Source organism: Pleurodeles waltl, chromosome 8 (assembly GCF_031143425.1).
Source record: "Pleurodeles waltl isolate 20211129_DDA chromosome 8, aPleWal1.hap1.20221129, whole genome shotgun sequence".
Lineage (NCBI taxonomy): Eukaryota > Metazoa > Chordata > Amphibia > Caudata > Salamandridae > Pleurodeles > Pleurodeles waltl.
This window is the reverse complement of record NC_090447.1, coordinates 1,440,086,694-1,440,112,497: the sequence shown is the minus strand read 5'-3', so window position 1 is coordinate 1,440,112,497 and position 25,804 is coordinate 1,440,086,694. Positions and strand designations below refer to the sequence as shown.

General features: G+C 42.7%; 1 protein-coding gene across 1 annotated transcript in view; it reads right to left on the bottom strand.

Moving 5' to 3' along the window:
* Positions 1-1,690: 1,690 nt before the first annotated feature.
* Positions 1,691-25,804, bottom strand: part of FAM3B (FAM3 metabolism regulating signaling molecule B) — a 272,157-nt gene continuing 248,043 nt past the window's right edge. The window contains exon 8 of the mRNA XM_069202590.1: positions 1,691-2,059. Within this exon, the coding sequence (XP_069058691.1) occupies positions 1,970-2,059 (90 nt within the window). The 3' untranslated portion in view covers positions 1,691-1,969. The remainder of the gene's footprint in view (positions 2,060-25,804) is intronic.

Genomic DNA, 25,804 nt, shown 5'->3' with positions numbered 1-25,804 from the left:
TGTGGAATGGTCGACTTTTGCAAATGTGTGTGATGTACCTGTTTGCTTGGACAACACATGACTGACGCTTAAGGTCCTCGCCAGAAATCATCTACCAACACAGGACCCAGAGGAACACAGGAGGCAGATCATTGAGGTACCATAAATGCTAGGTAACCCATATCATGTTCAGAAAAGGATAGACTAATGACCTCGAATAAGCATTTCATCAATGATGTAACCTTTTAAAGGACTTTCTAGATAATCTGATATGTCTCACTACTACGTGCAATAAAGTGGCACTTAAAGTGTCATTCATAAAGCATTGAAATATCACGCACAAGTACCCTGAAAACGTGGCAGCTATGTAGGTGAGCTGGCCAGGTGCGTACTGAAGCCCAAACCAGTTTCTTCACTGCCAGGGGTCAGTGCTCTCCGATAAATCATTCAGTGTGTGTGTTTATACATTTACCGTTGGCAAAGGAACTAGACATGGTGTTAGCACTGTCACAGTCTGTGTAGCCAGTGATGCATTATTGTGTCTGTGCCAGGGGATCCTGAGCAATGGAGCTGATGATGCCTCTGTTTCTTCCTGGGGCTTGAAAGATACTCTACCATCTGTGTCTGTGCAAAGGGATAATTAGCAATGGGTTTGATACCAGGACAGTCAAAGCTAGAGGTATGCAGAGGTACTTTACTGTGTATGTACCACTGGATTTTGTGCACTGGTCTGGTGCATCCACAGTTGCAGCATCCATATGAAAAAGTACTTCTCACTGTCTGTTCTAGGGGCTCCTCAGTACTGGACTGTAAAAGCCGGAGGTATGCAGCAGTACTTTACTGCGACTCTGGGCAATGATCTGGTGCGCCCAATGACACAGACTGCATATGGAAGAAGTAGCTTACTGTGCTTGTTCAAGGGACACAAGTATTTCTGAGCACAGGGTCTGATGCACCCTCTATCACAGACTATGTATGAAGAAGTACTGTGCTATGCCTCTGCCATTTGTTCCAGTGTGCTAGACCTGGTGCAAGTACTTTCCCAGCAATGCTTCACTGGCTATTCATCAAATAAAGGGCTGAATTTAAAGTTTTTTGACTCGTACACAAACTTTGTAGAGCATCGCTTGGAACTGTCTTTCCAGCTTACTCATCCAACGCTCTCCAACCAGACACCTAAGGGTGGTCTTCCAGAACTAGCTTACACAGCTCCCATTAAGGTTACATTGGCCTTCTCCATCGTCAAGACTCTTCCCTTTGAAACTCCCTGCATCTGTACAATGTTGCCAACATCAGATACTTCTGAAATCAATGAAGACTCGCCTTTTCCTCCAGGAGTTGGCTCCCGATTCACCTCTACCCTTTCCTAGAAGCGCCTGCTCCTGAATGGTTTTTCCAGCTATCAACTCCAACCCACAAAGCTTTGTAATGATCTTTAGTTGTATGAGTTTTTATAAAAAGCTTCAGATACATTTAACTTGCACACCCTTGCCATCCTTCTTCAGCCCATGTACCTTCCACTCCACAGCCATGGCACTTAGTACCTGGTCCTTTGGTCACTGTGCCATACCTTTTCCAACTCTCTTTCTGTGTCACCTTTTCTGTGTTGTGTTGTGACAAGGAAACTTTACACCACTGCGGGCACTTTGTGCCACTTTTTTGTGTTAATAAACCGTGAAATAACCTTTTTACTATACGAACGCCAAAACGATTACCTTTACCAAAACATGTTTTATTTTCTAAGCAGTTAATTTACAAGCAACCAAAGCAGGCATCAGTCCAGACCCGGGGTTTGTTCCCTTCTTTGCATAATGGCCCCAAATAATAAAATTGCAGTAAATAGTACCAAACGTGATTAAAATATTTACATATTTCTTGAATAAGTAATCATTAGTATTATATTACATCTTGGTGAACATTTTAACCGTGCCAGGGGATTCATGATAAAACAAACAAATACATCTTCGAGAAGCTTTCACTTTGAACAATTTTATTTTAAATCTTTCGGTAAGCAGCCTTCTATTTGGATCTCTGCTGGCCATCCGTCGTAGCGATTCTTGTTGTTATCCGAGTGATTGATCTGCAAACAAGAGCAACACAACAGTCGTGAAACAAAAACACACACACCTTCCCATGCAACAGCGCATGCGTAACTCACCCAAGGCATTAGGCTTGAGAGAGCGTATTTTGATATTACATATTATAGACGTGAAATGCTTATGTCTAACAATGCTGTATTAATAAACATTCATTAAAAGCGTATTCATAAATATGGAAAATCGTTCATGTATAAACTAATGTCAACTATAAGAAATAATCGTTTATAGTTTGCCTAACTGAGCACATTAAAACGTATAAAACTGCATTCATTATTACTCGTATGTCTTAAGTTAGCATGAGCCAAGCAAAAGCTGTGTAGCTCTCATATTAAAGGCGTATTTTTCCTGTCTCTTCAGTGTGCGGACTTGCAAACGACCATGACTTAGCTATTGTTCTTTCTGTATTAGTTTGAAACATGGGGACATTTTCCCATCCGCATGCTACCATCTTTTAGTATAAAATGATTGTGCTTCGAAACAGTTGTAGATACTTCCAAGGACAATGAGACGAGGGAAAGAGAACTTTTAACCCGAGACGTGTGCCAAGATGATGAAGTAACCCCGGATATGCCACCTACGGAAAGCCGATTATGAAGACCAATCAGAAGACAGGACAATATCGAGAGATGACAAATGCATTACTTAATGTATAATTTGATAGGTTAACAATGATGGGGTGTATTGACTAACCAATAGAATTTTGGGGGAATGAAACACGAGAAAGGGATAAAAAAAAACATGACACAGGAAATAATCGTCCATTAGGTAGGGAATTATATCAATTACATCCCAAAACTCTGTCACACTATTCTGTGATTTGAGACTTAGACAAACCATCCTTGCCCATATTACTGCCCCTTACACTCCTCTCCTTATGAGGAGAGTGTCACTTGCCTCTAACTTAGATAGACTGACGGCGATCTAACTGATGTCCTGAAGACAAAGACTGATCCTGAATGCTGACTTAATCAGAGGAGGGTAATTATATAATTGCTAATGAAAATTCATTTTGCCTTTCTTTCTAGGTACCAACTGCTGTATGTTTTATTAGAGACCTTAGCTAGAAGTTTTCCAAATTGGTGTTCAAAATTGTTTTGCATGACGCCCAACATGCTAATGCTAATTAGAGGTTAGACGAGGTATTCATTCTGACTGACAAACTGACGTGACTGACATGGTGCTATGCTGAACTAGTATCTTAGAAAGTTCGATGTGTTATAATCTGCCTATACCTATCTGATTGTCAATGCTATTGATCTTTGCATTATCGAAAGCTTATTGTGGTTGTCATCTTGTAATCGTGCTTATATGCTTTTTGACTTTGAGATTAATGCCTTTGCTACTAGATTGTAATCAATAGGGAATAAAACTCATAAAACTTCATTAAGGTGTGGTTATTCATGACTGAAAGGTCATGGTTGCGCCGAATGTTTATTAATGTCTATAGTAAGAGATATTTTGGTGTTAAACGTTGATAATGTTATTGACATATTGATTGATGTTTTGATCAGTTATCTCGTCCTACGGTGTCTCACCACTGGGCCCAAAGATTCATTGGCCTAAAACGAGTCCTAATGTGTATAAATTGACATAGACGGACGCGTTAACAGTTCTGGTAGCAGAGTACGGTTTGGCCCTTGGGGGCCCTAGGACGGAGTTTTCACTGTTCAATTGTTTTCTTGTGATAATGCAAATTGGAAAGATGATGAGTTGCTAGATCTGCCATGGGCTTTCCCGGGATCTCGGAGCCTGCCTAAATGAGTTGGGAATGTTCTCGGCGCCATAGTATGTGTGGTTAGGGTCCTTTGCGCTTATTAAATCTTATGCACTTTTGCAGGTGATTGTGAATATTTGAGTGTGATTAGGCCAAATTAAGTGTTGTTTAGAAGGAGTGGGCATACTCCACAGCATGAGAGTAGGGAAGTCGGCGTACTTCATGTGAATGCAGCGCTTGTTGCTCAAAATTATCCATGTGGTTGGTTGTTGTATACGGGCCTATTGAGGTCTAAGACTCCGGAGTATGATGTTAAAATGGTTTATGTTGTAATCTGTGCGGTTTAATAGGTCAATCGGGCGTGGTTGACAGGTCGAGTTTCGAGTTATGATGCATGTGTGTAACCTTCGATGGAGATTTGACAAGTTCTAAAGTGCACTAGAAGGAGTCATTGACAAGTCGAGAGTAGGATTTGCAGGTCGAATTCTACTTGCGTATGAGGGAACTGAGAAGGAGAGAGTAGCGGCCGAGGCTTCAAGTGAAATCTCTGTAAAGTTCTGAAGCGAATGTGTTACCCTTCCTGTAGTGAACCGACAGATTTATGTTGTCATTTAAGTGCTAGCAATATTTTGCATTAGTTTTGTATGAGTTGTAAGGAGTTAGTGAGTTGTGGACAAGCCGCAACACTTTGTCAGCTGCAGAGTGTGTGAGTGTGACGTCAGTGGTGCTGCGCTGGGATAGGTCAGATGTCGAGAGGGGTCGCGCACGGATTGGCTGCCGTCCGTGAGAGGCAATAGATTGAGCAAAGGGTAGGTGAAGAGTGTCCTGGGAACTAAACCGTTTTCTGAGTAAATATAAAATAAAATGAATTTTGTTAAGGCATTCAAAAGCGCATTGAAAGGAGATGCGTATATCGTTGCAACTGATGGGGAACCTACACCACCTGAGGGTACACCAGCTTACACGGTTATGGAGGAAAAGGGTGTTGCACCGTGTTTATGGATAAAACAATGGCGCAAACTAACAGAGAAAGAAGGGTGTCTAGCGTTTCCTGAACATGGAACGTTTAATCAAAAGGTGTTAGAAAATCTGAGGTGGATGTTAAGTACACAGCAACCACCTCCTCGTCCAGCATAATATGAGGCTTTGGCAATTTGGGAACTGATGGCTCTTAAACATAGACAAGAAAGATTTCACAGGAGATTGACAAGAGCAGAAAAATCCTATGCAGAGGCTAGATGGGATATTGAGAACAAAATGTGGAGACGAGGAATAGTGGATGGGTTGAAGCTGTTTCCGGCAATAACCCAGAGAGAGGAAACACAGGGAAAGAAAGCTTCTAGCAAAACTGACAAAGAACCAGACAAACACAAAGAAAATAAAAGATCTTGGGAAGAAGAGGACGACTCAGATGATGAGGCGTTTATGGATAGACTGTTACATGATCGTCCGCCACCTTACGCGGTGAACAACAGTGCTCCAAGTACTAGCTTGGATCCTGGGAACCAGACGAAAGAGAAGGGTGTTACTGATACAGTACAGACTAGCGATACAGCTTTGATACAGAATGGTGTCAGTGTACCCACTGCTCCAGACCCGCCGATACAGTTACAGCCTCCACCACAGATAAAAAGAATTTATCCCGATGTTCCAGTGCTTGAGACTACTACGAACTTGGTGGTGCAGCCAGACCCGATATATACAAAGCCAAGGTTAATGCAGATTGAGTCAACTCCGCAGTTGGTTTCACAACCGCCAAAACTGATACCTGGGTATAACCCAGTAGCGGGTCCTTTAAAAGAACCTGCACCAGGATTATTAGATCAGACCTATGGTGTTGAAGCTCCAAGAAGCTTGGGAGCAGGCCAGACATCTGCCGCTATATCACTACCCATTACAGTTGGTCCCCCGGTGCCGTTATATGCACAGGAGAAAACAAGGGTGTGTGAACAGGGAATCCTAACACATGAAACGATAAGAGGAGGGCCTATTATAACTCCACAAATAATGACACAGAGAGGACAGGCTTGTGAACAATCAAGACCCTTAATGGACCTTAGTCCAATAGGGGCACCTCTTGAGGCAATGCGACAAGCAGGGTTGGGAGTCCTGACTCCCCAAACTATGAGTACAAATACCTCATATACTCCAATGATACATGCAGGGAACATTTCACTGCAGGGTTTTACAGTACAACAGTTAAATGAGTGGTTAGAGAAAACTTGCACATCACAAAGGGCTGCAACAGCTGCAATCGATCCTGAGAAAGAGAAACACGATGAATACCTAAATCTAGTACGACTAGGAGCAGAAGCTGCTGAATTGGTGGATGGAACAATAGAATAAATAGGTTGGAGTCTTACACTGAGGCAGAGTTAAGGTACTTATGCCCTAAAATCACCAAAGAGGTAGGCAAAGTACACCAGAAATTAACGAATTTGGCAGACAAATACAATATTGACATTGGAAACACAAAACATTTGAAACGGAGTTACAGATTAGATTTTGACTCAAAAGATTTTGAGCACATGAGATCTGCAGGCATGAAGACACATTTGAAAGAGCTGCTGCAAAGCGCACACATTTGGGGAGCACTAGAGAAATGGGAAGGCCGATGGATGAAGAAAAGAGATAAGGGGAAAAGAGATAGTCCAGTATCTAATGAAACAACAGTCACACCAAATTTAGAGACAGTGAAAATCCTACCTATGAGAGAAACAGCTGGTGGTGTTTTGGTGCATGTGCCTTGGTCCAGGGGAGACATTTTGTCCTTTACGAATGATTATCCCAGGTTAAGAGAAAAACCGATCGAGTGGTATCAACAGACAGATAGATTCGTGAAGCTTGCGAAGTGTCTCTGGGAAGACTTAAATACCTTGTTTGAGATTATTGTTCCGCCAGACTTGTGGCTTGAATGCAAGAGAGGGGTAGATTGGCCCACAAGGGAACCGGCAAGGGATAAAGTGACTGGAGCGCCTTCTGAAGAGGTGATGAAATATTATCATAAAGTAATTGAGTTTTTGAAACAAAAGGTGTCGCCGAAGGTGACTGATTGGCAGAAAATTGACCGGACCTCTCAAGAGGTTAAAGAGTCAATACATGCATATTATGAAAGATTGTTGAAGGCATTCAAACATTACAGTGGTACTGAAACAATTGAGCCGAAGGACATGAATCATCTTGTGTTCAGATTTGTCGAAGGGCTGAGACCGGAGGTCAGCCAAATGATTAAAAATCATTTGATTTGTTGGCAAGCTAAACCGATTGACGAAGTATTACAGTACGCAAAATACTGTAGTGACGAAATTGAGTTAAAGCAGAAAAAGTTGAAGGAGAAGGTGATGGTGATGCAGATAAGAGCTGCACAGGCTGGAATACAGGGAAATGGTGTTCAGCAAATGATACAGCAACAACCGCAATTGAATGGTGTGTTTCAGGCACAGCCGAGAGGTAGAGGTCGAGGGTTTGTGAACCGTGGTACGGACATGAATAATGTTGTTGTTCAAGGTGATGGTCAAGGAGTGAAAAAGATGTCACCATGCCATGCGTGCGGGGGCGTGGGACATTGGAAACGGGATTGTCCAAATATAATGCAGGATGGTACAGTTCAGCAGAGTATAAATGCCGGTACATTGCAAAATTCACGAGGTTCAAGAATGAGACACCCGAATCAGAACTGTCAAATAATTTGGTGCAAATGTCAGGGGTGCAACCTATGCAGCAAATGCAAATGCCGCGTTTCCAAACAGTGTCAGTACAACCGATGCAACAGCAGATCCCTATGGTGCCTAGACAGCAAATGCAGTTACCCCTAGCTCCGATGGGACAGCAACAGGTGATGCTTCCTCAACAGGTCACAGGTCAAGTAACAAATCAAAACAACACTGTACAACAATTCCCATTAAGAGGTGAAAATGAGATGAATGGGGACTGGTCAGATGATAGCTCAGACAGTGAAGAGTGCAGACTCGCCGCATCCTTAGAGGTAGACCAGAGAGGCCCATATGTGGAGGGAAAAGTAATGGGCTACAAAGTCTCATTTTTAGTTGATACAGGAGCTACACGCTCTACTGTTCGCAGTGCAGAGGTACCAAGATTACCTCTCTCAGGGCGCACCATACGAGTGGTTGGTGTGGCTAATCAGTACCTGACTAATCCAATCACTGACCCAGTGCAGGTTGAAATCGGAAATTTCCAGGGCCTGCATAGATTTGTTGTATGCGATTCAAGTCCAGTATCCTTGTTAGGAAGAGACTTATTGTGCAAAACCAAATGTTCAATTACCTGTTCCGATGGTGGAATAGAGGTTCAGACAAACAGTGATGACGAGGCAGATGAGAGTCAGCTTATGGAAGAAGGAGGAGAGATGAATGAAGATTACCCTCTGATTACCCTTTTCCCAGTGTTCACCTTGATCGATCTACCTGCTGATCTGCAAGGATCGGTGATAGAGAAAGTGTGGGATTTGACTGGAAAGGAGGTTGGATTAATAAAGGGAGTAAAACCAATCAAGGTGCAGATAAAGCCGAATGCAGTGTTCCCGCAAGTGTCACAATATCACATGACTCAGGATGTCCTTATTAAAGTGACACAGATAATTGCAGATTTTCTCAGACAGGGAGTTTTGAAAGAAGTCCTGAGTAGTCCGTGTAACTCTCCAATTATGGGTTTGAGAAAGCCCTGTGGGAAAGTTCGAATTGTGTAGGATTTGAGAAAAATAAACGAAATCGTGGTAAAATGCTGCCCTGTGGTTCCCAACCCAGCAGTAATAATGTACCAGGTTCCTTGTGATGCTGAGTGGTTTACCGTAGTAGACCTATCACAAGCGTTTTTCTCGATTCCACTTCACGAAGACAGCCAGTTTTTGTTCAGTTTCAAATTCCTGGATAAGGTATACAGTTGGTGCAGAATTCCCCAGGGGTTTTCTGAGTCACCATCCATCTTCAACCAGATATTGAAGAAGGATTTGGAACCTCTTGTGCTACCTTACAATTCGACTCTTGTGCAGTACATTGATGATTTGTTGATTGCATCCAAAACCAAAGACAGCTGCAAATATGATACCATTGCTTTATTGAATCATTTAGGGAAAAACGGACATAAGGTATCACCTAAAAAGCTGCAGTACTGCCAAAAAGAAGTAAAATATTTGGGGCATCTGATTGAAAAAGGGTCTCGAAGAATATCAAAAGAGAGAATAACAGTTGTTTTACAAATGAATCCCCCAACAACAAAGAGAGATGTCATAATGTTCTTGGGAATGGTGGGCTACTGTCGCCAGTGGATACCCAACTTCTCGATCATTTCAAAACCATTAACAAAACTGACAGGAAAGGAAGTTAAGGATGAACCATACAAAATCACATTGACAAAAGAAGAGCTTGAGTCATTTCTGGAGCTGAAAGAGTGCATGTGCAGAGCTCCAGCATTAGGAATGCCTGATTATGAGAAACCATTCTTGTTGTTCTGTCATGAACGTGATGCTTGTTCTTTGTCTGTTTTAACACAGGTCCATGGAGATGCAAATCGCCCAGTAGCATATTTTTCAGCTACTTTGGACCCTGTCGCAGCAGCCTTACCGGGTTGTTTGCGAGCAGTCGCAGCAGTTGGTCAAAGCCTTTCACAATGCGAGGGCATAGTGATGGGATACCCCCTAACAGTATTGGTTCCACATTCTGTTGAAATTCTGCTGACACGAACTAAGACACAACACATGACAAATGCCCGACTTACCAAATATGAGACAATTATTCTGGGGTCACCAAATGTCACATTGAAAAGATGCACTGTACTGAACCCGGCAACTCTACTTCCCATTGAGAATACAGAAATAAAAGATGGGGAAGAGTTTGATCATGATTGTCTGGAGGTAACTCAGCTCAGTACCAAACCTCGCTCAGATATAAAAGATACCCAGTTAAAGGAAAACGATTACATTATGTTCGTTGATGGGTCCTGTCTAAGAGATTCATCAGGAACCTTGAGAGCTGGTTATGCAGTATGTACCATATCCGGTATAGTCGAAGCCTCCTGGCTCGAGAAAGTGTTTTCTGCACAAGTGGCAGAATTGATAGCTCTCACAAAAGCCTGCCATGCTGCTGTAAATCTAAAGGTCACAATCTATACAGACAGCAGATACGGACTTGGAATTGTACATGATTTTGGTCAACTCTGGTCACAAAGAGGGTTCATAACATCCTCTGGTTCACCAGTGAAAAATGGAGAACAGATAAGAGATTTGTTACATGCGATTCAGTTACCTTTTGAAATTGCTGTGGTGAAATGCAGTGCTCACACCAGATCACAAGATTTTGTGTCAATGGGGAATGGTTATGCAGACCAAGTTGCCAGATTTTGTGCATTGAACTGTATATCTTTTAAAGAGCAATGGGAACTGTTACCACAACCTGAGAATGACACAGCCTTAAGTCTAGCATTACAAGTGGTTGATACTTTAGACGAATTAAAGACACTACAAAGCCACGTTGGTAAGGAAGAAAAACGTTCATGGCAGAAAATGCAGTGTGTACAGAGAGCAGACGATATTTGGGTATCAGGAGAGGGAAAACTAGTGTTGCCAAACAGTCTTCTGTCACAATTTGCCCGATTGTATCATGGGCAGGCACATTTGGGAAGAGATGCCATGATCAGATCATTTAAGATTGATTGGTTCAATCCAAAATTCAGACATGCCGCAGAAATTACTTGCCACAGGTGCGTCATTTGTCAACAGATGAACGCTGGAAAAGGAACTGTGGTAACTTTGAGCCACATTGGGAGAGCTGGTGGTCCATTTAATAAGATACAAATGTATTTCATTGAAATGCCTGTTTGCGGAGGTCTGAGATACGTGTTGGTGATTGTGTGTGTTTTCAGCCATTGGATTGAGGCATATCCCACACGTAGGAATGACAGTCTTACAGTTGCAAAACTATTACTCAGAGAATTAATACCCAGGTTAGGGTTTCCGGTTTCTATAGAATCAGATAGGGGAAGACATTTCGACAATGAGGTGATTAAACTTCTGTGTGCCGCACTCAACATTGAACAAAAGCTGCATTGTAGCTATCGCCCTGAAGCTTCAGGACTAGTCGAGCAGATGAATGGTACTTTGAAATCAAGAATAGCAAAAATGTGTGCAGCAACAAACATGAAATGGCCAGATGCATTACCTCTAGTGCTGATGTCTATGAGAAACACGCCAGATAAGAAAACAGGATTGTCCCCACATGAAATCCTCATGGGCAGAGCAATGAGGTTACCGGCAGTACCTGCAAATGCACTAGTGAATATTACAGATGATATGGTGTTGGATTACTGCAAAAGTTTGGCTGACGTGATTCGCTCTTTCTCTCACCAGGTGGAAGCTAACATGTTACCACCAATTGGCGAACCAGGACACTCTCTGCAAGCTGGAGATTGGGTGGTTGTCAAGAAGCACGTAAGAAAATCGTGTCTTGAGCCGCGTTGGAAAGGGCCATATCAAGTGATATTGACGACCACCACTGCTGTGAAGTGTGCCGGGGTTCCCAACTGGATACATGCCAGTCATACAAAAAGGGTAGCGTGTCCTGTTGAAGAGGAACTTGAAAATTCCGGTGCAGCAACTTCAAGAGGAGAAGTCTCAGAGTCAGAGATCAGTCAAGAAGGATCTGAGACTACAGGAGAGCCCGCTGAGAACAGCCGTGTCCCTCAAACTATCAGTGAGATCGAGAGAGGTGACGAAGTGCCAATCTCCGTGAAGGCAGCAGGAGAACAAAGTCAAGGAGAGGTTCTCCCAGAAGCAGACGAATACAATTCAGAATCTGAATACAGTATCGAACAAGGAGAGAGAGACGAAGAAGTGGCAAATTCAAATCAGAACGAATCAAGATCTGCCGAAAGAGTTCCAAGCCTATTAGGAGAAAACACCATATTATCAGAGGAGGGTGCTGTCCAAGGTACTGAAGGAAAGTGCCAAAGTAAGACGAACAAAGGTGACAATTGGCCAGACAAATCACACTTTACAATAAGAGAAATAGCAAATGAAACAATAATAGAGGAATGCAATACCTCAAGAGCAGACGATCTGAGTGAAGGAGAACAGCAAGGTGAACGAAGAACAAAAAGAAAAAGAATAGCAAACAGAAGATATACCGGTCCTGAATGGGCATACGCTACAACATCTGAATGGCAATAAGAATTCTTAGCATTCTGTTTTGATCGAGAAGTACCAGGACAGTACTACGGTACCTGAAGAAAATATAACAAGAAAACTGAAGATAAAAACATCGAAAATTGTGAAAGCTGAAAAATAATAAACAAGAATCTTAGAGAAGAGATAAAACTACCGGAAAGTGACATTAAAACTGGATTTGACTTATAGAAACCTGATTACGACAAGCTGCTAACCTGAATTGACAAAAAAAAGGGTCCTGGAGTGAGTGAAGACGCTGTAAATTACGCGGAAAGAGTTTGCTACTCAGAGTTGATTGTAAATCTGCTATTTGATTCTATACAAACATGGCTTATAGTAACAAAGGGAGTAAAGTGTGTGGTTGGTTAGGACTTATGATAGGTGCTGTATGTGCAATAATGATTGTGGGAGTGATTGTAGGAATGCCATGGAAAGAGAGTGAAACTACTAATGCAACTTCAAAACCTGAGACTACTACTACAACTAATAAACTATCACCATGGGAGAAATTTGAGCAAGACACAAAACACCTGCATGAGGGAACTAATCCAAAAGGGGAGCTTTCTACTAATGTTTTCTATCGCCTACTAAATGAGTATGTGGAAACTATGAATGCGAAAGACTGTTATGTGTGCACTAAAATTCCTTCATCTGTGCAGGAGGGAGTTACTTATCATAGCCTCCCTCTTACATATGGGATCAGTTGTAGCTTGCTACTAACAAGATTTTATGATCAAGAGCATGTGCAATATTTTTATTCAAATTTAGACGTTGTGTTTTCTTTTGTGCCTGTTATTGAATTCTTAAATAAGTTAGCTAAAGAGCATGATATAAAATTAGTTAGAGGATTCTTTGAGCCAACACTAACATTTGGAACTGCTTATGCACATCGCAATAATTTAACATGCTTACTGTCTCCTGTAGAGAAAAGCTTTTTAAATCACACAGATGATAGACGCAAAGCATTAAAGGAAAGATTAGAAAAAGGTTTAGAAAAACGCACTTATGCAAATGATTATGCTTATACTGAAATTAAAACACAAGGCAAGTTAGCTTTAGATGCATTACACGTAGGTAGACTCTGTATATATAGACCAAAATCTGATCAAGATAATTTGTTTGTGGGAACGAGTGAATGTAGGCATGTGTTTTTGTTTCAGAGTAAATGGACCTTTATGTTAAATGGACAAGACCCAGCGATTCCTGGAATCTATTACATCTGTGGGTTAAATGCATATTACCGTCTCCCTAAGGGATGGTATGGGACATGTTATTTGGGAATAATATTCCCAAAGATTTACCAGATTGATGACTTAAAACAACTACCTAAAACGTCTGAATTACAACATACCAGACAAAAACGAGAATCAGTGGCGGCTGTCATTGGTGACATATTTGGAGCTATAATCCCTTCAGTGGGGGTTATTCTAAATTCTATGAAAATTCAAAAGTTGTCTACTATTGTGGACAACATGCTGACAAATTTTACAGGAGCTATACTTCTGATGGATACTGAACTTGCTGCAGAAAGAGCTATGACTCTTCAAAACCGGCTTGCTTTAGACATTCTTTTAGCAAAGAGTGGAGGTGTGTGCAAAATGCTTAATGAGCGACATTGTTGCTCGTATATACCTGATAATAGTAAGAAAATTAGAAGCATGCTTACTAACCTGACTAGAGATAGTACAGATTTGAAGGATCTAAAAGAACTTGGTGTTTGGGAGAAATTTGGAAAGGGAATTGCCCGAGTGGGAAGCTGGTTTACCAACATTTGGAATGGGGTACTTGCAAAAATTATGATGGGATTATTAATTGTTCTGATCTGTTTACTGGGATTTTGGGGAGCATGCAAAATTAATGATAAAGTGAAGAGAAATTTGGCTAATAGAACAAAAAGAAACGAAGAAAGTGAAAGAGAGAAAATGTTTAATGAAATATGGGAAAGCTCACATAAAGGAAAAGATGTTGAAATGCGCATTATGCGTAAAGTGAAAAATTAAGACCTGGAAGATTTGTGATGACGAGCGTCATCAGAGGAGGGACTGAGAGAGCGTATTTTGATATTACATATTATAGACGTGAAATGCTTATGTCTAACAATGCTGTATTAATAAACATTCATTAAAAGCGTATTCATAAATATGGAAAATCGTTCATGTATAAACTAATGTCAACTATAAGAAATAATCGTTTATAGTTTGCCTAACTGAGCACATTAAAACGTATAAAACTGCATTCATTAGAACTCGTATGTCTTAAGTTAGCATGAGACAAGCAAAAGCTGTGTAGCTCTCATATTAAAGGCGTATTTTTCCTGTCTCTTCAGTGTGCGGACTTGCAAACGACCATGACTTAGCTATTGTTCTTTCTGTATTAGTTTGAAACATGGGGACATTTTCCCATCCGCATGCTAGCATCTTTTAGTATAAAATGATTGTGCTTCGAAACAGTTGTAGATACTTCCAAGGACAATGAGACGAGGGAAAGAGAACTTTTAACCCGAGACGTGTGCCAAGATGATGAAGTAACCCCGGATATGCCACCTACGGAAAGCCAATTATGAAGACCAATCAGAAGACAGGACAATATCGAGAGATGACAAATGCAATACTTAATGTATAATTTGATAGGTTAACAATGATGGGGTGTATTGACTAACCAATAGAATTTTGGGGGAATGAAACACGAGAAAGGGATAAAAAAAAAACATGACACAGGAAATAATCGTCCATTAGGTAGGGAATGATATCAATTACATCCCGAAACTCTGTCACACTATTCTGTGATTTGAGACTTAGACAAACCATCCTTGCCCATATTGCTGCCCCTTACACTCCTCTCCTTATGAGGAGAGTGTCTCTTGCCTCTAACTTAGATAGACTGACGGCGATCTAACTGATGTCCTGAAGACGAAGACTGATCCTGAATGCTGACTTAATCAGAGGAGGGTAATTATATAATTGCTAATGAAAATTCATTTTGCCTTTCTTTCTAGGTACCAACTGCTGTATGTTTTATTAGAGACCTTAGCTAGAAGTTTTCCAAATTGGTGTTCAAAATTGTTTTGCATGACGCCCAACATGCTAATGCTAATTAGAGGTTAGACGAGGTATTCATTCTGACTGACAAACTGACGTGACTGACATGGTGCTATGCTGAACTAGTATCTTAGAAAGTTCGATGTGTTATAATCCGCCTATACCTATCTGATTGTCAATGCTATTGATCTTTGCATTATCGAAAGCTTATTGTGGTTGTCATCTTGTAATCGTGCTTATATGCTTTTTGACTTTGAGATTAATGCCTTTGCTACTAGATTGTAATCAATAGGGAATAAAACTCATAAAACTTCATTAAGGTGTGGTTATTCATGACTGAAAGGTCATGGTTGCGCCGAATGTTTATTAATGTCTATAGTAAGAGATATTTTGGTGTTAAACGTTGATAATGTTATTGACATATTGATTGATGTTTTGATCAGTTATCTCGTCCTACGGTGTCTCACCACTGGGCCCAAAGATTCATTGGCCTAAAACGAGTCCTAATATGTATAAATTGACATAGACGGACGCGTTAACAGGCTGAAGTCTGCGCCAGGCAGGAAGAACCAAAGCTACTATCGAGGGTTGGCAATCGTGTTCGGTTCGGAAAACTACTATGAACTAAAATATGTTTGCCTGCCCGTGCGCATTTTATAATACAATTACATTAATTTGAAAGAGTTTACAACTGCTAAACTTAAATCTCAGGACAATATTACGTCAGCTTTAAGACGCATAGCGACTCTGGCTATTTGTTGTCTTGTTTTTCAGATGTATGCGCGCCTTTCTCCTGACAGGTGGCTGTGTGTTTCCTGTCGTCAGGACACTAGGACTCTGCAGTGGAGTCCACCCAGGTCGTCCCCGGACAGGACACTGAACACCACTTCCGGCCCCAGGCTCTGGACAGGAAGTATGAGGAAGAAACGGGGCATTCAAAAGAAGCATAAATCGGGGACAGCACAGGTGGAGATGAGCTTCGAAAGAAATATGACAAGAATAGTTTCATTTAAGTTATCTTATGCCTGTGACCTGTTTATCCTGTGCCCACAGACACAACTGGCGCCAAACATAGGCAGCCTGCCGGCAGAGAAGTGGGCATAGCCTGCGACAGGAGAGCCTGGCAGCATCGCTGTGGGGGTTGCTCGGACCACGCAATGAAGGGTGAGGTGGAGAGAGCCAAAAGTCAATATGATCCAAGCCGAAAGCCAACCTGAGTGGGCAGCGAACAATCCTTAGGAGGGCTCCCGAGAGCGTTGGCTGCTGGAGAACAGGGACTGCACACCAGCCAACAAAGAGCCTTGAGGTCTTTTCGGTGCAGGGTAGCGGGATGAGACGCAATCTAAGAAAGGCTGCTGAAGTGAAGTTGTGGGCGAGACAGGTGCAGGCTGCAGGTACTAGCATCAACTGGAGAAAGTCTGCTGCTGCAATGGCAAGGTCAAGGAAAGTATGCAGGCTCCAAGGAAACCTCACACAGCATTATTTGGCATTGTGGCCATCTTAACAAGCACTCGCAAAGCTAACAGGCCTGGCCTACATGATACCTATGGGCTTTGCCAATATCTTTAGTTAATGGTGTGGGGTACAGGAGAGTGGAATTGAAAAGAGTAGCATGAAGTGACAGAGAGTAGAGTGCAACAGAGTGGCGTTGAACAGAGTGGAGTGGCATAGAGCAGAGTGGCATAGAGTGACATGCAAAATGGTGCTGTGCAGTACAGTGGCAGTGTGGAGTGGCATAGCGTGGCATTGTATGTAGGCAAGTGGCGTGCTGTAGAGCAGTGTAGAATAGAGTGTCACAGCATGGTGTGGAGTGCAGTGGAGTATCGTAGAATGAAGTGGCATAGAGTGGTACTGTATGGAGTGGCGAAGATTAGAGTGAGTAGAGCAGAGTGGCGTAAAATGGATGGCAAAATAGAGTTGACTTGTGTAGAGTGGTATAGAGTGGCACAGAGTTGAGTGGCATAGAGTAGAGTGGCAGAGTAGAGTAGGGTGGAGTAGCATGGAGTGGTGTACAGTGGCAAAAATTGGAGTGGCATAGAATGGGGCAGCACAGAGAGGGGTGGAGTGATGTAGAGTGACGCAGAGTAGCGTAGCAAAGACTACAGTGAAATAAAGTGGCATAGAGTGCTGTAGAGTGGAATTGTGTGGAGTGAAGTGGTGTCGAGTAGCGAGGAGTGATGGGGCATAGAATGGAGTGGAGTTGCATAGAGTGTCGTATAGTAGATTGCGATGGAATAGAGAGGAGTGGCGTAGAGTGGGGCAGAGTAGAGTAGCATTAGAGTGGCACTGAATGGAGTGGTGTAGAGTGGCACACAGCAAACTGGCACAGACTGGTGTAGAGTTGCATAGATTGTCGTGGAGTGACGCATAGTGGAGTGGTACTGTGTAGAGTGGAGTGAAAGAGCACAGCGGCATAGCACACAATGACGTAGACTAGTGTAGCATGAGTGGTGTATAGTGGAGTGGCGTATAGGAGACTAGCAGAGTAGAATGGTTGGTGTAAGTCAGTAAAGACAGCAGCTAGAGTGAAAGCAACATAAATAAGAACCTGTGTGCCGGTCTTAAAAGTAGGAAAGCATATTGCACATCCAGGAACAATACCAAAATGCTTATAAAATAAAATAAATAGTGAGTTGAAAACAGAAGAGGAGGAGCACATGTACTTAGTCCATCCTCCAGAATGGAGCTAACCCAAGAAAGGAAAGGAAGCCTATGGGAGCTAAGCAATCGAAAGATTGTAAATGAGAGTGACAACGAAAAAAACTGATGTAATACTGAGGGCAAGTTGTAAGCCCAATGAATTGTAAACAATACATCTCACAGCACATGTGCTATGTAGGAGAAACCTAAAAACCAGACACCAGACCAGTGTGGCTGCACGTCCAAACACCTAACACAAAAGGGTGAGGGCCTGGGGCTAAAAAGCCTAAGTAAGGACATCTAACAACAAATATTGTGGATAAAGGTCAGGCTTAGTAGATGTCAATAAATCTATCAGGATGCTATACTGAAATCGGCGCTCTTCTGAACAAAGTATTAAAAAAAAGGGGCTTCTGTTTCTATATTTTTTCCAGTTGAGGAAGAACGCAACTGATTAGTATAGGATCTGGGGTTTTTTCACCGGTTATTAACCCCTTCTGTGCTCACCTCTGTACAAGACCACCTAATCCCCCAGCTGTTTACAGTAGAGGGATTTCCCTTGATTAAAAAAAAAGCCTCAGGAGCAGGGAAAGAGCTTTTCCAGCATCCCAGGCTGTTTTTATTTTTCACTGAAATGAAGATCAGCACGCATGGTGCGCCAACGTAATTTCAGTGAAAATGAAAGAGAAATTACCCAGAATGAGCCGATCAGCTCATTTCACTTTAACTACCTCATCACTCAGGAGGCTATGTCAGCGCCCACGCCCCCACCCCGAGCACTGAGGAAAATGGGAGGGGTATCATTGGAAAGGGGAGAATCTCCCCTCTCCAATGGTACCCCTCCCTAGTGGATCCCTGCTTGGGGATCATTGCAGGCAGGTGATCCCCAAGCAGGGATCCACCCACTAGACATCAGGGAGGGGGGATGGCCCCTTGGGAAAAGCCCACTACTCACCAGGGATTTTCTTTATTTATCTAGGGGTGGGGGCTGCCCAGAATGGGCACTGCAATGCCCCCACCCCTCCCAAACAAAAAACAAACCTAAAAAATGCCAGCACCGTCTTTCAGGCCCCTTCCCCAGGAGGACAGAAATCCCACTAGGCACCAGGGATTATTTTTTTTTGGTAGTGTAGGGGTTGCATAGAATGGGCATGGCAATGTCCCCAGTCCTTATCCAAAATAGACAGTCTTTCTGCCCCCCCCCCCAACCTGGGGCAGATGGGGATTATTGCCCCCCCCCCAATCTGCCCGAAAGGGCAAGCAGAAAGGCTACTAGACACCAGGGAAGCAATTTTTTTTGTTTTTTTTGTTAAATAGAGGGGTGAGGGCTGCCTGCCACCATGGGCATGGTTATGCCCTCCACCCCAACTGAAGGGGACAACAGTCTTTCTGACCCCCTCCGGACTAAAGCATAGCATGCAAATGGCAAGCAAGAGGACATATGACTCTTTTGGGTTTTGATTTTACATATTGGCCAAGAAAACTTTGCTAACTCCCAATATTGTTCCACTTGTAATGGTGAGCGGGCACACTTTTTGGACTTGGGAAAGCTGCCACCAGGAAAAAACAACCAGACCCAGACACTTCTGAAAACTAAACATCTGGGGGAGTCCAGGGTGGTATACTTCACATGCACCCCACACAATTTTCTTACCCACAATGCCCTACACACTTACAACTTTGCCTGAAATAAATCCTGCATTTTGCCTACATTTCTGTGATTGAAACTTCAGGAATCTACAAAATTCCTAGCACCCAGCACTGCCCCATCAGTACTGATAAACACTGCCCCATTTGTGTGGGTGCCCAAAGCAGAGTCAGCTTAAAAAAAGTATGACAAAAAACTGCTCTTTTGCACCCGCTTTGGCCCCCCCTCGATTTCTACACGTTTTTTGTGCTTTCCCTGTCTGAGCCACTTGGCCCACTTACACAAGTGGGGAAGCGCGTCAAGAGGTGTGTCCAGGGGCAGGAGCCCTTTAAATTTCAACAGCGCTCCCGCCGTCGCGGGAAGCGCGTCAAGAGGTGTGTCCAGGGGCAGGAGCCCTTTAAATTTCAACAGCGCTCCCGCCGTCGCGGGAAGCGCGTCAAGAGGTGTGTCCAGGGGCAGGAGCCCTTTAAATTTCAACAGCGCTCCCGCCGTCGCGGGAAGCGCGTCAAGAGGTGTGTCCAGGGGCAGGAGCCCGGGCCAAGGGCGGGCCCGTCCTTGCCCGTCATTGCCAGGAAGAGGCAGGGCAGGGCCACCCCCCTAACTTTCACATCAAGTCACTCGGCTTAGGTAGCTCATAAGTAGCTGGCCGCCTGAAGGTACTGTGCCAAAAAGGTCCTTCTTATAGAGGGTCTTAGGACGGTAGCCACCCTCTCCCAGCAAAGTGCTTTTCTTATTATTACCTGCTAGATTTGAAGTGGGTCCGGGCCGGGTCGCTGTCTCTCTACTGTATTACAAGAAATTTACTTGTAATTCTGAGTGTTAAACCTTTACTTAAATACCTGTCATATTCATTGTCAGTATTTATCATTTAGGCTTACCCCACTATACCTACTTCTACTCTTGTCCATAAATACATATTTGTCCTCGGGTTTCATTAGAGCCGAAGTATCATATAGGTGGCTCAAAGCATGGGAAAACGTAAGGCATCAGAACCCCCAAGGGGAAAAGAGAAATCTACAAAAAAACTCAGGAATGCGGGCGAGAATTGCACCTTAGACGAAATTGATGATCTTATTGAGGAGGTAGAGTCATTATTATGTAGTAGGGCCACTGTCCGGGAGGGACCTGATAAAAAGATTACCTCTTACTACACAAAGAAAGTTGAACTAAAGGAAGATTTAGTGATAGACACTATTAGTCACCTAGAGGGGGAGGAATCACCCGATATTAGGTCTGGTAGCCCTAAGGATGCTACAACTCGATCCAGACATCCATGCTCCATAGATAGTACTAGGAAGAAGGGCCACATACAGGAGTGTGAAGTTGTTTGTTCTAATAAATATGCAGTCTTGGCAGAACTTGATAGTAATAAAGAACAGAATACACAAGAGGGAGAATTGCTGAACGAGTTATACCCAACTATTCCAATTGTACAGGTACTTAGAGAGAGGATCTCTCCATGCAACTTAGAACCAGTGAACCCCCCCAAAACATAAAACAAGAACTATAGCAGACCTCTATGACCTACTCTCTGGATTAATACAGGAAGTTAAGGACCTGAAATTTGAAGTAAAAACCCTATCAGATATTGTGGAAAAGGGGGGGGGTAGGGGTACCCACAAACCTCAGTGCGAAAAGGAGACCCCTCCTATATCACTTCAGCCACAAGGTAGACCCACAAGTTCCCATAATTTGACTACTAACCCCAACCCTACCCCAGCTATAGCCAAGATCTTTCAGCAACCGCAGGGATATACGAGAGGGGCAAACAGGGGAAATACTGGCCCACGCAATTACCCTAGAAGTAATGCTAGTGATCTATGCCAAAAAATAGGGAATCCACGTAGAGAATCCTGTTTGGTAAAAGGGCCCCAAAAGGGGAATGTGGAGCTTACCCAGATCACCCATCCCCAAGCATCTCATGATCGCAACTATTATACTACATGGAATCGGTATTCTGTGGGGGATAGGTTTCCCATTAGGACCAATGTTGTATATCTATTAAATGTCCCAAAATTGGCCATAGATAGTAGTGAAGACGAAGATTCCTTAAAGAATAAGCTTACACATTGGATTAGGACCAAAAGACACTGTCTATCCATTATTCATTCAGATATTAAGAGGGCAGAAAGAATCTCAGGGGGGATGGGGCAACATGATGTTATTGCATTAACACTTAAGGATGGAAGCTTATCCAGAGGCCTGATCGACATGGAACAGAGAACCGCTGCCCCCACGATCAATGCCATGAGGTTCAGTTCGGAACCTTACATTACCAAATCCCTAATCCCGAGGCCTAAGTATAATGGCATGGAGGGACTGCAAAATATAAACTCCGATTCCAATCTTGGAAGAGTAGATTGACTACTCCAGATTGATCAGGCACAAGTGGGACTAATTGGGGACCCAATAGTAGGTGAGCCCCTCATAGGGTTTGATCCTCATGCAACAGGGGCAGGGAATATAGTGGAGTCTCTGCCCCGTAGGAAAGATTCGACAGCATATTTGAACCCTACTTCTAATGCTATCACCTCAATCGGGAGAGGTCCTATCACTATGATCTCCTGGAATGTAGCAGGCTTAAAAAATAAGCTTACAGACCCGGAAAGGCAGGACTATATTCATCAATATCATGTTTGTCTCTTTCAAGAAACTTGGCTTAAAGACCCACCGTATAAGCTAGGATATAAAACCTACTTTATTAGTGCAATTTCAACTGCCAGAGGGAGACCGTCGGGGGGACTGGTTGTCTGGGTGAAAATCTCACTAAATGTTGAGATACGTATGCAAGACTCAGAGTCAGATGACATTTTATGGTTGGTAATGGGGGGAAAAAATAAGATAATATCCCACATATTCAATGTATATATAAGACCTAGAAGGACAAACTTGGAGTCGCCTGAAATAACTTTATTAGACGATCTGCTTAAAATGATCCCAGGAGGAGAGACAATTATGATAGGGGGTGACCTTAACTGTAATTATGAACCCATAACTGGATTTGAACATCTAGCAGAAGAAGAGGATAGAGCCAGAGCAATTCCTTATTTAACAATAGAAAAAACTGTCCCAGGCACAGTGGCTGCATTGCAACTTATGGGCCTTACATTAAAACATGGACTAAGGGCATGTAATGGTAGAGTGGGTGAAGGAGGCCTTAATTTGGATACCTTCCAGAGAGGCAACTCTACCTCGAAAATAGATTATATTTTACATAGTATAAGTACATGGGGAAGATTAGTGACTTTTAAAATAGATAAAAGAAGGGAAAGTGACCACTTTCCGTTAATAATTGAACTTAGCGCCCACCTCCTAGATTTGGATTTGGAATATGCAGAACATAATAAGGTGGAGTTACAACCCTCCCTCAGTAACAACAGACGGGATATAAAATGGCCTGCAATAATAGGCAATCTGGAGACTATGACAAATATTTACCATACATATTCTAATCTCCTAGAGCCTTATGTTGAAAATGAACTTGCTGATATCCCCATCACGGCCATCCACCAATCAATGAGCATTGCATTAAGACCCTTCCTGACCAAACAGCCACGGTACAAGCCCAAAAAGGAGAAGGTGCAGATCACCCCAAGCAGCCCATGGTACACTATTAAATGTAGGGAGAGGAAAAAAGAGCTGATAGAGGCTCTAAAGCAAAAGAACCAATTGGCCATACAACAGGCAAGGGCCAGCTACAAGAAAACACTGGCAACTGCCCAAAGCAACTGGGAGGATCAAAAATGGCAAGATCTCCTGGAAGCAGCAAAAACCAGTGACGCTAGGAACTTCTGGAAAATAGTTACCCATGGTAGTAAAGAGGGGATAATTTCTACTGATCATCATATAGATCCCAATACATGGGTTAACCATTTTACACACCTTTATTCTGACCCCCCCAGCCTTGATCTCTATCCCTCAAGACATATAACACTAGCTACTCAGGGCATCTTACCCGAGTTACAATTTAGCCTCGAGGAGACGGTGAACGCCATTGAAGCAATCAAGCTGGGGAAAGCCCCCGGTTTGGACAAAATCCCGGGGGACTTGTTCAAACATAGTTTAGAAATTTGGGCACCCTATCTAAATCTTTTAAGTAACGCTATAGCAAGGGGAGGTCTTGTCCCCGAGACATGGAAAGGGGCAGAAATAATCCCAGTCTTCAAAAAAGGTTCCAGGGATGAACCAGGGAATTATAGACCAATTAGCCTCTTAGATGTCACGCAAAAAGTATACGCTAGACAGCTGCTGAATAGGATTAACAGCTGGATAGATGGAAACAGCATACTGACCATATACCAAGCCGGCTTTAGACACCAGACGAGCACAGTCGATCAGGCCTTTAGGCTATCGACGATAATGTGGAAATATACTAGACTAACGAAAGGCCATCTCTATATCGCATTTGGGGATCTACGCGCAGCCTTTGATCTAGTGCCAAGGGACTCCTTATGGGCTGCGTTAGGGAAACAGGGTATGCCAGGGAACCTCTTGAGCCAGCTAGAGAGACTACACGAGAATACATTTGCAAAGGTTCGGTGGGGGCCAAAGGGAGAGTTGACAGACCCAATACCTATTAAGAGGGGGGTGAGACAGGGTTGTGTGCTTGCCCCAACCCTCTTCTCATTATACATTAATGATCTGGTTCACTTTCTGAAACAAAGCAACCATGACTCACCAAGATTGAACGGTGATCCTGTCCCCGCCCTCCTCTTTGCAGATGATACTATCCTATTATCTCAAACTCCCATGGGCTTGCAAACTCTATTAGATAAATTTAGCGATTACTGCAGCCTGAAGGGATTAGAAATTAACACAAGCAAGACCAAATACCTGACTGTTAACCCTCATAAAGCACTCAAGAGAAACATTCGGATTAGAGGGCAGGCATTGGAACGAGTAACAAATTTAAATTATCTAGGGATACTCCTTGATGCCAAATTGTCATGGACACCGCATGTTAATAAAGCTGCTATTTCCTTAGCGCATAGTTCCATGGCAATTAGCAAAAATTACAAATGCTCAAGGTCTAGTATTGTTTCACCAGTATTTGAGATTTATAGGTGCAAAGCACAGGTTGCTGCTCTATATGGTGCTGAACTCTGGGGATTCATAAATCTAACCCCATTGGTTACCCTGGAAAATAATTTTATGAGGGGGGTACTCGGTCTCCCTCCATCTACTCCACTGATTCCTTTAACCTATGATATTAACATGAAACAAATAGGTAAATTGGCAGCCTTGAGGCCCTTGCTTTACTGGTGTAGACTTTGGTCTACCCCTGAATTAATCCATTATAGGCAAGCGCTAATTGAGATTATAGACTTGGACAAGGCAATTTCCCTCCCGTGGCTCCATTATATAAAACAATGCTTTTACACTCTTGGCCTAAAATTTTACTGGGAAGAACCATACACATTAACAAAACAATCTAAGATTCAACTAAAACAAGTATTTTGGGACTTTACCCTAAACAGCCCTCTCTACAGCAAGGATCTAGGTAGACTCACTTTAAGTTTCCTGGATATGAAACCATTACCGTATGCTGAGGAATGGATAGATACTATCCAACCTAGACAAGCAAAAGTTTTATTTATGAAGCTTCGATATGGGACTCTCCAGGTTAAGGCTTTTACTTCTAAATGGGGCCCCTTCAATGGGAGAACACAAGAGGTGATCTGTGGGCTGTGCAATATGGAGACTCCTGAAACGACGGACCATGTCCTTTTAAACTGCAATGCCTATGATAAACCAAGGAGGAAATGGCTTCGACCTATCTGCAGGATCGTTGGAATCAGGAACTATAATGAAGCAGCAAGATTCTTGAGATCTAGTACGATACCATATGTTGTTTTTGGTTTAAGCCGGTTCTTACTAGCAATTTCATTTATTAGAGACAAGGCGGGCCTAAGGCTCTAGGTTTCAGTTATTCAGTTATTTATTCACTTTATTTAAATAGTCCTCCCCTACCAAAGCAAAATAAGTGCCTGATGGCACTGGAGGCAAATTCTAAGGGTTTTATAAAAATGTAATATTGTAATTGATTCTTATTTATAGCTTTTAAGATTAATATTCCCTTTTATCCAGACAGTTGGTTTTTAGTAGCTAAATGATTGTTAATTGCTGATGGAATAATGTGTCTTTTGTAATACTTGATTGTTTGCCCTTTATGGCTTTCAGCCGAATATAGGCATGTATGGGAAAAGAAATCGTTGAGCATTAGGGATTCCCACTCAGCTCTTAAAAACTAGTAAAACAAGACCACATGCGATGGTGGAAAGCACATTGCCAAGATTCTTAGAGGCACTTTGGTATGCTAAGGACAAATGTCCTACAAAAGAAGCACGAAATTCTATTCTTACAATGGTCATTATTTGTGCTTACTTATAGTCCTAGAGTCCAAGTGAACTTTCTTGCCAGTACACAGCCATAGCTATTAACAGCCAGATATCAATCCCATTTGCTCTGTGCACACAGATTCTATTTATGACCACTCTATAATATTCTTGG